Below are 15,159 nucleotides of genomic sequence, written 5' to 3' on the forward strand. Positions count from 1 at the left end.
CACTTTTCAAAAGTGTGTTTAACACCAGTTGCTTCGAGTTGTCTTCCCTGCCTGCATTGTTGAACCAGCAAAATAATTGTAGTGTTGATACTCAAATCCCTCACATTTTTCTGTGATATTGCAAAATAAAATAAATCCTTGTGAGCATAAGTGGTACAGAAAATGGATGGATGGATGGATACACAGTATATCATAAATGCTGTGATTCTGTTGTCGTCAACAACGATAGTTTCACCTCACTTATGACCCGAAAGCGAAATTCACTCCAAAATGGATAGACAAATTCAATATGTGGTGGTTAGGTCCATATACTGTATTTTTTTGCTCTGTTTGTATATTTATAGATATTTATAATTTATATATGGGCAGTCAGTGTAGTGGTTAGCGTACCGTGGTTTATAAGAAGTCTATTTTCAAATGACAGGTTTTTGTGATTTAAAAAAAACGAGACCAAAATGAGATATCAAAACATTTTCCAGCATTTACGTGAACTATAATATTTATAATGTAAGTGACTTTTTAATTAGATTTTTGAAGGGGTGGGGGTTGAAATAATGTAGTTGCACAACTGTGCACACTTTCTTGTAACTGGGTGGGATGTAACTGTGTTACAACCAACCAATCCATTTGATTTTAACATGACTGATTATACAGTATATAGTTTTAAGTGTTTTTATTGATATTCCGAATCATTAAATTTACCTTAGCTTCACAAATAGCAGATTATTAAATCAATAATTGATTGCTTTATAAAAAAAAAATGTGGGCAGCATGGTGGATCAGCTGATAAAGCGTTGCCCTCACAGTTCTGAGAACTCAGGTACGATCCCAACCCCGCCTGTGTGGAGTTTGCATGTTCTCCCCGTGCCTGCGTGGGTTTTCTCCAGGTACTCCGGTTTCCTCCCACATTCCAAAAACATGCATCATTAATTGGACACTCTAAATTGCCCCTAGGTGTGATTGTGAGTGTGGCTGTTTGTCTCTATGTGCCGAGTGATTGGGTGGCAACCAGTTCAGGGTGTACCCCGCCTCCTGCCTGTTGACAGCTGGGATAGGCTCCAGCACTCCCAGTGACCCCCGTGAGGATAAGCATCAAAGAAAATGGATGGATGGATGGATAGATGGATGGATGTTTGTTTGGTCCTTAACAATCATTTAAATTTGTCACATGGTCCCTTTAAAAAATTATTTGCTCACCCTTGGTCCAATGAATCTGGTGGACAGGACTATCTCCTCAGACAAGTAGTTTTGATGAGCTCTTAGCTCAGATAACTGGTCCTTACTATCTATCCATCCATCCATCCATCCATCGCAGCACACATGGAGACAAACAGTCGCACTCACAATCACACCAAGGGGCAATTTAGAGTGTCCAATTAATGGTGCATGCTTTTGGGATGTTGGAGGGAACCGAAGTGTCCGGAGAAAACCAACGCATGGACGGAGAGAACATGCAAACTCCACACAGGGAGGGCTGTGATTGAACCTGGGTCCTCAGAACTGTGAGGCCTATGCTTTCCAGCTGTGCCACTATGCTGCCGGTCCTGACTATAAAACGGAATAATTTTTTAAAACAATTGTAAGGAGTGATTTGTTTTTCTAACAAAAAAGAAAGAGGATAGATTGCTAACAAATCACGACACCCATTTACCACAAACTTAAATTACCATATTATATACTATGAACTTAAAAATAAAACTACCATAAAAATGTCATGTCACTATCCAAGCTGCTTATCCTCACAAGGGTCACAAGAAAGCTGGAGCCTAACCCAGCTAGCTTCGGGTGAAAGGTGGACTACCCCCTGAAGTGGTCACCAGTCAGAGAGCAGATATTGACACCATCACTGAGCAGGAATTGATCCCACGCTGCCTGGACTGAAGGCAGGCGTATGTACCACTACACCATAAGTGACTCTCTACCTAAAACAATGGTAAATTTCAATTTAAAATATTAAATTACTGAAATTTGGCTGGCAGCCAGTTCAGGGTGTCCTTTGACAGCTGGGATAGGCTTCAGCACTCCTTGTGAGGATAAGCAGCTAAGAAACTTGATGGATTGATGAATATGAAATTAAAAAAAAAAGTCTGAATGATGAAAATTCCAGCGGAATGGTGACCGGCTGGTCAGAGCATCTGCATCACAGTTTTGAGGACCGGGGTTCGCAAACATGACACTGCTCATCACCAAAAGAACGCAGTACAGTACATACAGCGAAGCATTGGGGTGGCCACACCGTCCTTTGGAGTTGCTTTTCTTATGATCAGTCCAAAAAAAAAAGAAAAGCAGTCGGTGTTAGCACAAAACCTTCAGGCTTCTGATACTGCATTGCAAAAAGAAAACATCCATCCATCCATGTTCTTTGCTGCTTATCATCATGAGGGTCGTGGGGAGTGCTGGAGCCTATCTCAGCTGTCGACGGGCAGGAGGCGGGGTACACCCTGAACTGGTTGCAAGACAATTGCAGGGCACATGGAGACAGACAACAGTCACACTCACAATCACACCTAGGGGCAATTTAGAGTATCCAATTAAAGTTGCATGTTTTGGGAATGTGGGAGGAATCTGGAGTGCCCAGAGAGAACATGCAAACTCCACACAGGCGGGGCCGGGATCGAACCCGGGTCCTCACAACTGTGACGTCAACACTTGACCAACTGATCCACCATGCCTCTCTGTATCATATCCCATTGCCCAAAAAACTTTGAACTAGATCTTGTTCACTTTCCCCCAAAACGTTTTTTTTTTTTTTTTGGAATGTGGTGACTACATTTATTTTCAGTCAAAACCACATTACCCATCTTGGCTGTCAAGACCAACCCCTTTCTTATTCCTGACCACAAAAGCCACTGAAGAAAAGGAGGGAGAGTGAGAGAAAACACTTTTTGGTCAACATAATAGATCCAAGACAAATATTTCATTTGGAAAACTAAAACTTTCTTTAGCTTGCTACTTCAATCCTGGTAAAATACTTGGATAAGAATTTAGAAAATGAGCACAATATACAGATAAAAAGGTCACACCTTTCACTACAAATAACGACCAGTTGTTTTTTTTTTTTTAACCGTTATTCAACTGAAAAGCATTGGAGACAAGCAAAATGCCTTTAAAATGGTAACTGAGAAAGTTTTTTTTTTTTTTTTTTTGCGGGGTAAGTTATTCTTCCCCCCAACTCCCCACGTCGCGTCACTTCCTCGGCAACGGCCCATCCCTTTTGGAAGGAGAGGGAAAAAAACGACGGCGAGGGAAAAGAAGAACGAGGGGAAAAGGGACTCAAAAGTCGAGGAGGGAAACCAATATCCAGATGTAAAAGAAAGTCGGATAAACAGACGACAGAGGGTGAAGCAAACATCACTTATCCCTGTATAAGTAAGTTATTTTATGAAGCATTCACGTGTTTTTGTGTGCCATGTTGATTGGAGAGTAGCCTTGTGGCTACTAGCTTAAAGTTAATATTAGCAAAGGTATTGAAGAGTTTATAATATCATTCTTACTTTAGCCAGGATATTTTGCTGTAATGCCCCTTTTCCATTACTAAGATAAGTAACAACAAAACTCAAGCACTTAATTTGATAATGTTAAAATGTATTTTCCCTCAAGTGATAAACAAAATATGTTTGTCACTACTGTACATTGTACGTATACTAAGCCTACGTTATATGCACCAGCCTTATTTTAAAAAAATGTTTTGCACCCAAAAAAGAAACATAGAACCCACCAAAAACCTATTTAACTATAAGACCAGTCTTCTCTTTTTTTTTTGTCTTGGGGCAATTTAACACCTAGCAAAATGTTCCAACTTGAAAAATTTGACTGTAAAAGTACTGTAGTCATGTTTTTGTCCATATGAAACCCCTTAGGGCAGACAAAAGTATGCACTGTGTGCGTTCAAGTACAAGCCTCAGCATGGCCTTCTTCACAGTGGCAAAATGCTCATTGGCGGCCCGCCAGATTGCACAACCCAGTTTGCTTTCTAATCAAAAGAGCATGTTCTGTCCTGATATCATTTTTTTATTGACTTATTCAATCCTGTGAATTGACCCTAACGTGCAATTTTTTTAGCAGTCATGCCGCTCCACAAATCAACCCGAGCGTCTCGCTTGGACCCTACCATGATCTCAGCCCCTTTGGGTGACTTCCGCCACACCATGCACATTGGCAGAGGAGGTGACGCCTTCGGGGACACCTCCTTCCTGTCTACGCTGGGTCCAAGCCCACCCATCTCCGACCCGGGGAGCCCGGGGTCTTCATCTGTGGACTACCCGGCACCTGCAAACCATAGTGATCTATATCAAGAGCCTACGGGGAGCCTTAAAAACGATGAACTAGAGTACTCCGAGGGGATGCCGTCGTTCACCCTGGATTTGGATTTAGATCTGGGTCCTTCCATGCTGGGGGACGTGTTGGGTGTGATGGATGGATTGGGACTGGACTGCAACAAAGAGGATGTGCTCAGTGCCAAAAGCATTTCGTCTCCAGTGGAAACAAAGCCCGGCAAGGAGACGTCTGTTGTGAACAGGCACAACGAGCTGAACGGAAAGAACCTGAATGAGAACCAGATGGGCGACGGCAGAATACCAGATGGGATCAAGCCGAAGGGGATGCGACCCAAGGTGAGATTCAGCGACAAGCGGGAGGAGATCATTCGCCAGGCCTCCGAGGAGGAAGAAGGTCAAGGGTTCGAGTTCCAGGACGACCTGACGGCGAGTCCGACGAGGGGTGAGACGGAGTTCGCCGCCAACAAAGATCTGCCTCCCAGCCCCGCCTCGTCTCATAGCTCCGACTACGAAGGAGTGAGCGCGCTGGACCGGAGGAGGGTCGGCAGCAGCCACTCAGAGACTGACTCGGAGGAAGAGGAAGTAGGGCGGGGCTATACTTTTGAAGACGAGTTTGACGATGAGATTGGACTATAGGACCAGTCGGGTGTTTGTCACAAAAAGTTGGGGAAATTGGGCTTTCAGTTTGAAATTTCGGAACAAACCTAAAATTCGCACTGTAACCTTTGTCAATGGAATTTAAGATCTAAAATTTTGAATCCAGATGTTCAGTATTTGAGTCGTCTTGTTACAACTTGTTCTCTAACAAGGAGCTGAAGGCAAAATTCTCAACAGGTGATTGATCCATGAATGGTCCAAAACATTTCCGAGGTTTACTTCCATGGCTATTTGTGACTCTTCCAATCAATTTTTTGCAACCTTTTGATGACATCATAAGGTCAGTGCCCATGAGAACATCCTGTTACAAGTTCTGAGGAAAGATGGAGAGAAAGAGTCTTAGAATGGCATAGAGAAGTGGACATTCTTAGAATCCTTAGTGGACTTAAAAAAAAAAGTAATGCTACATTGTGCAATCAACATCTACAGGTTTTCAAATGAAGCGCAACTGCAAAAAGATTATGGTGCATTTTAGCTTGACCCTGAAATTTCACTCGGATGACTAATAATCCTTTTTGTGAGTAGTGCATATCTTAAATGACACTACAAGTGGTGAATTTAATGGATGCAAACTTGATTTTTGTTCTCTCCTGAAAGCTGTACAGTGTGAAGACGATGTTGCTCAGCTGGAAAATCTTATCGAAGAGGGTAACAGATATGCCAAAGAGACATTTTATTACAAGCAACGTGTTTTTGTACTGTTCAAGAGTTGTAGCACTTCCCCCCAACCGGAGGCCTTTTGAATCGCAACCAATTTTTACCAAATGTGCCATTCATGTTTTTTAAGTGCCTTAAACTGAGCAAGTATTATTGTAGTATGTGCTGTCTACGTCTTATTTTCTCTACCAATTGCATGTTTGCCTGCATTTTGACCGTTGCCGTGGCAGATTTTGTGAACATGTAACATTCCACGTCTTGACTGAGATTTCTGGATCAAATCTTGTCAGATCTAACTGCAGAGTGCAGTTTAATTTTTTTTGTGTGTGCATGTTTTCGTACTCTACCAAAGCTTTTTCCTTTATGGGCTGCAGAGCTGGGAAAAAAAAAACAGGACAAGTGCTGAGACAATCATTTTTGTTAATCTCTCCCTCATCATGCTGTTAAATGGCGAGACCTAAGTGTTTAGCCATTGAACTTGCTGGCATTTAATGTCCTGTGGTTTACAGTGAAAAAAATAAAACAAATATTTGGGATATCAAATGAGGATATGCTTTGTTTTCCATATGTTCTCTTACCTTCACTCAGAATAGTTTCAAACATACATTTTATTTTAAGCATGCAATAGTGCATCTGTAAACTGAATAAAGTTCAGTAGAAAAGCTCACACATGGCAGCTACATTTAGTTCTATGTGTGAAAAATACATTATTATAGACCATTTTGGATTTGTATACAAGCTGGGTGGCATAAAAGTGAGTGACTACTGCCGACGTGTGTGACTGCACGGTGAAAATGTTTATAGAAGTTCAAGAGCAAGGTACACTGGGAATTATATACTTTACAGAACACACGTTACACAGATATAGTTCTGAAAACGTTGAATCCGGACAGTGCCGTGGAGATCACCACGCCGGGAATCTGCGGGTGCCAGTGGATCTCCTTGATCTCCGACTGGCCCTGGTGAAGGAAAAGCAGCTGCGGGGGCAGGTCTTTCATGCCCGCCACCCTGGTGCCCACGTCACACGACTCCACCGACAGATCCCACTGGCTGACCACGTCGTCTGCCCCGGACGCGGCGAACACACTCGAGTCCACTGGGTTCCACTCCACCGAGGTGATGGGGGCGCAGTGCTGTTTGAAGTTGGCCACGGGCCGCCCGGTCTAGACAGGACCCCAACAAGAAGATTAGGTTAGAAGGCTAGATGGACTGATTTCTGGTATCCCAATTGCTAAAATGTACTAATCTCAAATTAAAAAAAAAAAACAAAACAAAAGAATACAAAGGGATAAATGGATCTGATGAGATTTGACTGTTAGTTTTCCATATTTGCACTTCTGCCAACTGGTCAATCCAGGTCAGAACTGGATTACTTTACATCATAAAACCTGTCAAAAAATGTACATTGCCACACATACGTTAAAGAGGGTACATATGTATTACAATGTAATGTACATATTACAATGTAATATGCATGCAGCACACATCTTAGCTCCACAGCTGCAGGATCAGATCCAGGTTAAATTTGGTTTCATGTTACAACTTCTAAACCTTGCAACTCATGTCCACCCATCACATGTGTTGAGATATTTGAATGTTAAATGGGAGTCTCTGTGTCACATTATTGGCAAATGCACAGTCTGGAAAAGAACTATATTAAAAACAGTTTGACGTAGCTTCTGACATTGCATACACTGCAAATTTTGTTCAGGCATCGGGCAGTGTCAAATGTGATTTTTCACCTGAAACTGTTGCCAATTACACTAGATCAAATGTGGATGAGATATGGTTTTACATTACAGCTTCAACCACTGCATGAGGACACATTTTGTGCAAGAATTTGATCAAATCAAATAAGATGAGACATGTTACATTGCTACAAAATGTGTTATCCCAAAGAGTTTAAAACACTAGTGACTCTTTAAATACAATTTCACAGATTTTTTTTTATGTTCTAAAATTATTTTCACATAGCTTTTGTGGTATAACAATGTGCAGATGCTTGCTATAACTGAGAAACTCCTTGGAAGAATACCCAGCATTTATTATGAAGTGAATTAGATATCAAAAGATTTAAATAATCACAACAAACCACAACTTTAAAGACATACCTACCTTAAAGCCCCACCGACACAAACAGCATGATTTTTAGTATGTTTTTAATAAACAGCGAGTGACTGGCTGAGAGCCCCAAGCTCCGACGGCAGGCCACAAGCGAGCTCCGGCAGCCAGCCGCGACCGACCGCTGGCCAGCCGCAACAGAGTACGCTACATACTATCATCCATACTGTCGGGGAATCTGTTGTTAGTTAGAAGTAATCCGCATATCATCTAAATATGGCTCAAAACGATAGAGTAATATTGCCCCGGTCACTTCCCTCGATTGTGAGATGTTCTCTTCTTCGAAAAGAGCTTCCATGTCCCATAGCATGTGCCACTACGCGTTTTCAATGGCAAATGTCCCATTGTGAGGTCTGCTGATGACATTGCAGCCAATATGGCTACCACTTGGATGTCAAATGAGACGTCCGCAACTTTGCGCATGGATGATGCGCTCTCCGTTCTTATTTATTTTTTCGTATAGACATTGAAGTGAATGTTATATGTATTTTTCATTACAATATGAATTTTACAATGCATGTAGGGATGTCAGTGGGGCTTTAAAGTGCACTTATTTGCCTTAATCTGGTCTATATCGGCAAAAAAAAAAATCCCCCAAAGAAGTGATTTTCAGCCAACTACACTTCTGTACAAGTAATTAACGACCAGAACTTTCAAGCCCTCAACCTTGTTGCCCTGGTAACGCCGAAGTGTATTTGTGACTCATGGTTACTAATAAGAGTAGTTTGTCATAATCACCAATACAGATCTTGACTAAGGTTCACAGCGAAAACCTTACCTTAAACTGCCGCAGGTCCCACACTTTGAGAATCCCATCGTCCCCTCCCGAGAGGAGGAACGGTTCAGTTCTGTTCCAGCTAATGACGTTGATGTCTGACTCATGGGCTTCGTTGGCTGATAGCATGGAGTTGGGCGGGGCGCGGATATCCCAAACACGGATGGACTGATCGACTGAACATGACGCAAAAACCTGGAACCGACAACAATAATGAATCCGGGTCGGAACGGAAAGCCGTTGGGGCAATTATTCCACATCTTTGATGTAGAGTTAAGGTCCATGTACTAGTGCACTCTTTGTCCACACTAGTAAGCCAATTTCAACTCTCTATTGGAGTAACTGTCTTAGTTATGTTTCCCCCCCCCCCCCCACTGCTGTATTACATTTTTTGCACACTAGGCAGAACACCTTTGGCGTACCAGTAGACTGCACTAGTTGACATCGGTGCCCTATAAGGAGGACCAGTGAAATAGAAAATGTGAACTAGGACAATTGTGTCATTAGTAGCACAGTTTTCTACTAGTGCAGTTTTCAGTCACCAGTAACATTTACCAAGCTATAAAAAGTGTGTACACCCCTATCCGAATGCCGGGTTTTTGTGATATTTAAAAATAAATAAATAAATAAAAAAAGACGATACATCCTTTCAAAACCTTTTCCACCATTGTGACCTATGACCTCTACAACTCAAGTGATAAAATAAGCAAAATGGGGGAAGTAAATAAATTAAATGTAACTGCATAAGTATGTACACCCTCATAAGATAAAGGTGGTTGTGTTCAGAGTTAACCAGTGACATTCAGACCCAAGTTATATGCGACACCACAAACCTGCCAACATTTAAAGTGCCTCTGACTAATTCCACATGAAGTTAAGGTGTTCTAGTAGGCTTTTTGGACTTTTTTCCCCAACTGCTTTCATGCAGATTTTGTGCTAACACTGACTGCTAATTCGTTCCACCATGTCGAAGGCCCCAGTTCCAGATGAAGAAAAACAGCACCAAAGTAATATGCTATCACAAAAATGCTTAACTGCTGGATTTTTGTTCTTTTAGTGATGAGGCATGTTGCGCTTGCGCCAAACATACCTTTTGGATTTATGGGTTTTATTGGACCATAACACATTTTCCCATGCGTTTGTGAGATTTTGTTACCGTCGGAATATATCACAAAAACCTGGCATTTCAACGGGGGTGTGTAAACCTTTTCAATAAAATACCTGTGTAAATTATACTAGCCAGCCAAAAATGAGACCGGTTGTAGAAAAACGTTAATGTAGAATTAATGTAGAAAATCAATCAGTGTAATAGTGCACTGAATTGTTTAACAAGTGAGGACAAAGTGTACTAGTACCCAGACCTTAGTGCTGGATAGCAAGAATAAACAAAAAAATGGCTTTTAGTAGGCTGGCTTTCCTGTTCACACAAAATACTGTAATTCCCGACCTACAGAGCGCACCTGGTTACAAGCCTCACCGACTACATTTGTAAAGCAAATACCATTTGGTACATACATACGCCGCAGCTGTGTGAAAGCCCTAAGTGCCCACATTGAAACCCTCAATGAAATACGAGATATTTACAAAGAAAGCTGGTACACAGAAAGAGTTTAACGCTAGCGTGGCACTAGCGCGAATTTCTGGTATCCTAATTGCTAAAATGAACAAATCTCAAAGTACAAAACACAAAAGAATACAAAGGGATAAACTGATCTGATGAGATTTCAGAGTTAGTTTTCCACATTTACATTTCTGCCAACTGGTCAATCCAGGTCAGAACTAGCGCTGTGCTAGCGCGAACATGGCTGGTTAAAATAAAATTTACCAGTAAATATCAATGAGACACGGCAGTAACACAGCAGCAACACGCTAGCACAGCGGTATCGCTAGCGCAGCGCCAACAGGCCCGGTAAAAGTCACTTCCTTGGCACATATATTCCACAGGTCTCATTCTTACCTTTTTCACTCAAGTGCCCACTTGCGGCCATTACAAGAAAATGCAGAAATTAGCCGCATCACCGCATAAACCGCACGGTTGAAAGCGTGTGAAAAAAAGTCGTGGCTTGTAAGCCGGAAATTACAGTACTTCAAGTTGCACATCTCCCGCGATCCGGAAAAAGTACCGTAGCTTCAGTAGGTGACCACTGCAGGTCCTCGACGGACTTGCTGTGCGAGCTGAAAGGCCGCTGATCAATCCGCCACGAAGCTCCGCCCTCCTGTGGATCCCACACGTGGATGTTCTTCTTGCAGTCGCCACTGGCGAGACGACCTGTGAGTACACAGCCGAGCGTGCTTGCGCTGAGTCACATGCTGAAGATTATAGAATTGGATGGCATTTTACAGAAAAAAAACATACAACTTTTAGCTTGGTTAGAGTTTAATTCATTTCATGACCAAGCCTGTAAGCTCCTTTACTTATAAATCCAAATCAATTTTAAGAGTCACCTACCAGGTACTATGGGCGACCAGTCAATGGCAAAGCCCTCGCTCATGTGACCTGAGAAGCTGAAGAGTGCCGCGGCTTCCTTCCGCTGCTGCATGAACGTCTTCATGGCCGCAGAACTGTGGACGGCATTGAGCTGAGGTTGCAGATCAAATATTTCCACCACTCCCTTCTCGGACCAGACGGCGGCCAGAGCCTGGTCTCCACGTCGGGTCACCTGGGTTGCGGGAAATGAATGAAACACAATTTTCGGGCACAGGAAATATTAAATTTAGTGTAAAAAGTCAACATACTCTGACTCTGTTAATGCCGCCAAAGTGTGGCATCATGGCCAATTCCAGTTGTGGCTTTTTATCTTCTTCATCATCATCGTCCTCCTCGCTGTCTTCATCACTGCTTTCCTCCTCTTCCTCCTTTTCTTTCTCTGTTCCATGAAGATTGTGCATGCGCATGACCAGCAGTCTGCAGGGAAATGACTTGCCATGATTTGATATCTTTTTCTGCTGTTGAAAATGCTCTGAAAGCGGGGAAGAGCCAAAGATGGATGACAAAAAGGAACGAGAGTCCAGGGGCTCCCTCACTGACATGATTTACTCGGGCAGTTTGTGGAACGAAGCCATCAATAAAATTAGTTATTATTTCCATCTGTGGTTGTGCTGCTCTCAACCCTCGTCTGCTGTGAAGAGTCAAAGTTAAACTTATGGAAATAAAGCAAGCTACTCCATGAATGAGCCCATAAATTATTGCTTAGAGATGAAATATGTAGCACAGCATCAATCGAGATTTAGTGATTGTATAGCCTTGAGAGATATTACAAATAAAGTTAGGTCCAGAAGTATTTGAAGGACAGAATTGGTATCAATTGTATTGTAACTTGCTCTGCTTTCGTTTAATAAGTTTCACAAAACTATAAACCGTTCACCATTTCAGATGCAGATTATCTGCATTTGGACGGGGTCAGAAGCCATTGGACAAAGTGACACAATATCCGATACAAACAATCTTTTTTTTTTTTTTTTGCATTTCCTCTCTGAGAGATGCTTTGCCAGGCCTTCAATTTCTGCTAGTTTGTCTCCCGCTGCCTTCATTTTTGTCTTTAGGAAGTAAAAATATGCTCTTATGGATTGACATCAGATGATTTATCCACAGATTTTTTTTTTTCCTTTAAGAAAATCTAGAGTTTGTTTCACAGCATGTTGGGAGTAATTATCAATTTATTCTATCAGTTTTGTAGAATGTGAGCACTGTTGATAATCCCACAGATCTCAAAATTCTGCCACATCAACACACCAGTGAGCTCATTCAATGAGTAAGCCATCTTAAATTGAAAACACAGTTTTCACCATCAAGCTATAATAGATCCATGTTTTTTTTCCAGCTTTCTTGCTTCATTTTTCTTCATGTAACAAAGGAATGTATTTGGGGTGGTCAACTGTTCAAATACTTTCGAGCCCCCAGAAATGGAGGCATTCATTAAAACACCACTTGTGATTTTTTTTTGTGCGTGCATGCATTACTCATAAGAGATTTAATAACCATTTTCCACTGCATGCAAGTGAGGACAAAGAGCTTTTGTGTCACGTTTATGTTGCGTTCATGAGATGACAACAAACCTGTTGGCCATGGCTGTGTCAGCCTGTGTGCCTGCACACAACAACATGGAGAGAGGGAACTCTTTGCTGCCATCTCCGTCAGCGTCTGTCACAACGTCAAAGCTCAAACATGGCGCGCCTGCACATCAATACCGTAGAATTAACCAAAATACAGTAAACGAAGAATGTACTACAACATTTACAAAATACTCAATCACGGGTCTAATAATGTGAATTTCTAAAATCAGCACGATCGACACACTTGCCCTTTATTTATGTAATATTTTTAATGAGAATTGTTCAAACTGTGAATAATTCGGTAGAGGTCTTGAATGGGCTAACAGTTTGAAGTGGTTTGAATCAGTTGAGATGTGTGAAAGGTTAGAGGTCAAAGATGGTTTTCCCATGACATCACGTGAGGCCATATTGGAGATTGATGCATTGTTTTTTTCCGGTGATTATTGAGAGTTTGAATACAAATCTTCCTGCTATCAACAGAAAACATGGCGAAAAACATATTAAGCATCTATTAGACTCCATACATCCATCTATTTTCTTAGCTGCTTATCCTCATGAGGGTCGCGGGAGCACTGTTAATGGGCAGGAGGCGGGGTACACCCTGAACTGGTTGCCAGCGAATCGCAGGGCACATCGAGACTAACAGTCGCACTCACAATCACACCTTGGGGTAATTTAGAGTGTTCAATAAATGTTGCATGTTTATGGGATGTGGGAGGAAACTGGAGTGCCGGAGAACATGCAAACTCCACGCAGGTGGGTCCAGGATTGAACCCGGCACCTCAGAACTGTGAGGCCAACACTTTCCAGCTGATACACCGTGTAGTATTTATATTATTTCTGGCTTTCACAGACCTCTAACATCTTCTACAAGAGAATAATCTGTCCTCCACTTGCTACCTGGATTAATAGGACCTGTTTGAACTCGCGATCAGTACAAAAGACACATGACAACAACCTTACACAGTCAGACCCCAAACTTCACTTTGTCCACAACCAAAGAGTTCTCAAAGGACACCAGAAAGAAAATCCTACACCTCCGTTTGTCTGGGAAGACTAAATCTAGTAGGTAAGCAGCTTGTTGCGAGGAAATCAACTGTGGGAGCTATCCATGATCCATGTAAAAGGAAAGAACGTATGGGCCCATATAATCGTGAGAATCTCCTTCCATCAGAACCACTCCATTTCGTAGTTCAATTAAAACCGTATTTGAACTGTACTCTTTTTCACAGCGGTCGCATATTTGATGTCATGTGACCAAGACGAGACCTAAAAACTGATACCTACCTTTGGTACCTTGGCATCATAGAGATTTCAGTCATGAGCAAGTTGCAACAGACAGACTAACAGTTGCAAAAATGTACAGAAGTGGATGTTCTTGGAAATATGTTGCCCAATTTATGAATCAAAAACCTGTGAATTTTGCAGTTGAGCTCCTTGAGAATAAACGCAAATTGTGCAAAAAAGTACTGAAACATTGAAATTGAATAGTTTGGAGGTCAAATTACGTTGAAGTTTTGCTGCATTTTAGATTAATTGTGAAATATTACGACTAAATTGTTTTGTGTTGTATGCGGACATCACATTGTACAGTCGGTTGCATAGGTCTTTATTTGTATTTACTTTTCACTTGCCTTGCTATTATCTGGAATCTGAAGCCAGGTTGCAAAAAAGCAAAAGATAATCTGTTCTCACTTTTCTTACCCGGATAAATAAAGGTTAAATAATTTTGTTGTTGTTGTTGCAAGAATGAATGTGTGACTACCGAAGAACATTAAAACGTTCTTATGCGTTGCAAAAATAATACGAACAACATGAACACACCATGAAATAATAAATAACGTTTCCGTGGAGTGTTTACAAAAAGTTTTGCTCCCACTCGCCTGTTTGACACTCGTGGTACATGCGGTACGCAGACTGGTCCATCTCCAGCTGCTCTCCCGGCTTCAGGGGCTCGATTCCGGGGACGTATACTTTCTTGTCCCCGTCCCCATCTTCTCCTTCGTCCTCCTCCATGTCGACTCCCTCGTCGTCGTCGCTGACGGCCTCATCTTCCTGCTGCTCCTCCATGCCGTCCGCTTCCTCGGCAAACGTGTCTTTGTCGGAGGCGGACATGTTGGAGAACGAGGGGGAACTCGATTGGGTAGGCACTTCCGGTCACGTGGTTTAAACCCCCCCCTCCCACTTTCTCGTTTCCCTCCCACTTTCTTTTTCTCATCTCCTCAGCCTCGTTTACGGGAAGTCAGCACACAATTAAACTGGCGCCAACAAATTTCCGACCTGCTAAAATATGTCCCGGAAATGTCGTTAAATGTTAAATAACACTCTCTCCGTTTGACCGGAACATTTATTTTCAGGCACATTTATCATGTTCACGTAGTGGAACAAGTCCTCCAACTCTGTGTGGACTTAAGAAGTTCAGAAACATGTTTAAAAAAAAAAAAAAGACTCCGAAATATGCTTTCGTACCCCAGTAAAAATAGATTTGAACTTGTCAGTCATATACAATGATCAAGAGTCGTGTAATATTTGTTGCAGTACTTAGGTGGTTGGCCTAAGATTTAATTGTACTATGTTTCATTAAAGTGGCACGAAACATTTTTTCCCATGAGTTTTGTT

At 42.0% G+C, this 15,159-nt stretch overlaps 2 protein-coding genes across 3 annotated transcripts; one reads left to right on the plus strand and one right to left on the minus strand.

The window, feature by feature from the left end:
- The first annotated feature begins 3,163 nt into the window (after nt 1-3,163).
- cdc42ep5 (CDC42 effector protein (Rho GTPase binding) 5) lies at nt 3,164-6,134 on the plus strand. 2 transcript variants are annotated; one of them, XM_061820728.1, is made up of 2 exons: nt 3,164-3,369; nt 4,066-6,134. In XM_061820728.1, exon 2 carries the CDS (start codon nt 4,068-4,070, stop codon nt 4,911-4,913), a length of 846 nt encoding a protein of 281 aa, XP_061676712.1. In that variant the 5' UTR covers nt 3,164-3,369; nt 4,066-4,067; the 3' UTR covers nt 4,914-6,134. The 2 variants fall into 2 exon arrangements, with proteins under 2 accessions (XP_061676712.1, XP_061676711.1); XM_061820727.1 differs by having other exon boundaries at nt 3,165-3,369; nt 4,063-6,134.
- Nucleotides 6,135-6,373: 239 nt separating this feature from the next.
- Nucleotides 6,374-14,705, minus strand: grwd1 (glutamate-rich WD repeat containing 1). Its single transcript, XM_061820726.1, has 7 exons — nt 14,424-14,705; nt 12,544-12,661; nt 11,224-11,392; nt 10,937-11,147; nt 10,611-10,756; nt 8,491-8,682; nt 6,374-6,754 (listed from the first exon to the last, which is right to left on the minus strand). The coding sequence occupies exons 1-7, from the start codon at nt 14,653-14,655 to the stop codon at nt 6,446-6,448; spliced, it is 1,377 nt and encodes a 458-aa protein (XP_061676710.1). The 5' UTR covers nt 14,656-14,705; the 3' UTR covers nt 6,374-6,445.
- Between the last annotated feature and the right edge of the window lie 454 nt (nt 14,706-15,159).

This window comes from Syngnathoides biaculeatus, chromosome 5 (assembly GCF_019802595.1).
Source record: "Syngnathoides biaculeatus isolate LvHL_M chromosome 5, ASM1980259v1, whole genome shotgun sequence".
In the NCBI taxonomy this organism is placed as follows: domain Eukaryota; kingdom Metazoa; phylum Chordata; class Actinopteri; order Syngnathiformes; family Syngnathidae; genus Syngnathoides; species Syngnathoides biaculeatus.

What these genes read in the sequence shown, in the direction of transcription:
- grwd1 (XM_061820726.1), bottom strand. Translation starts at nt 14,655, where the DNA reads ATGTCCGCCTCCGACAAAGACACGTTTGCCGAGGAAGCGGACGGCATG. An exon ending in CTGGTCGCCCATAGTACCTG is followed by an intron (nt 10,757 to 10,936) that starts GTAGGTGACTCT and finishes GTGTACTCACAG; the next exon opens with GTCGTCTCGCCAGTGGCGAC. An exon ending in GGTCACCTACTGAAGCTACG is followed by an intron (nt 8,683 to 10,610) that starts GTACTTTTTCCG and finishes TGTCGGTTCCAG; the next exon opens with GTTTTTGCGTCATGTTCAGT.
- cdc42ep5 (XM_061820728.1), top strand. Translation starts at nt 4,068, where the DNA reads ATGCCGCTCCACAAATCAACCCGAGCGTCTCGCTTGGACCCTACCATG.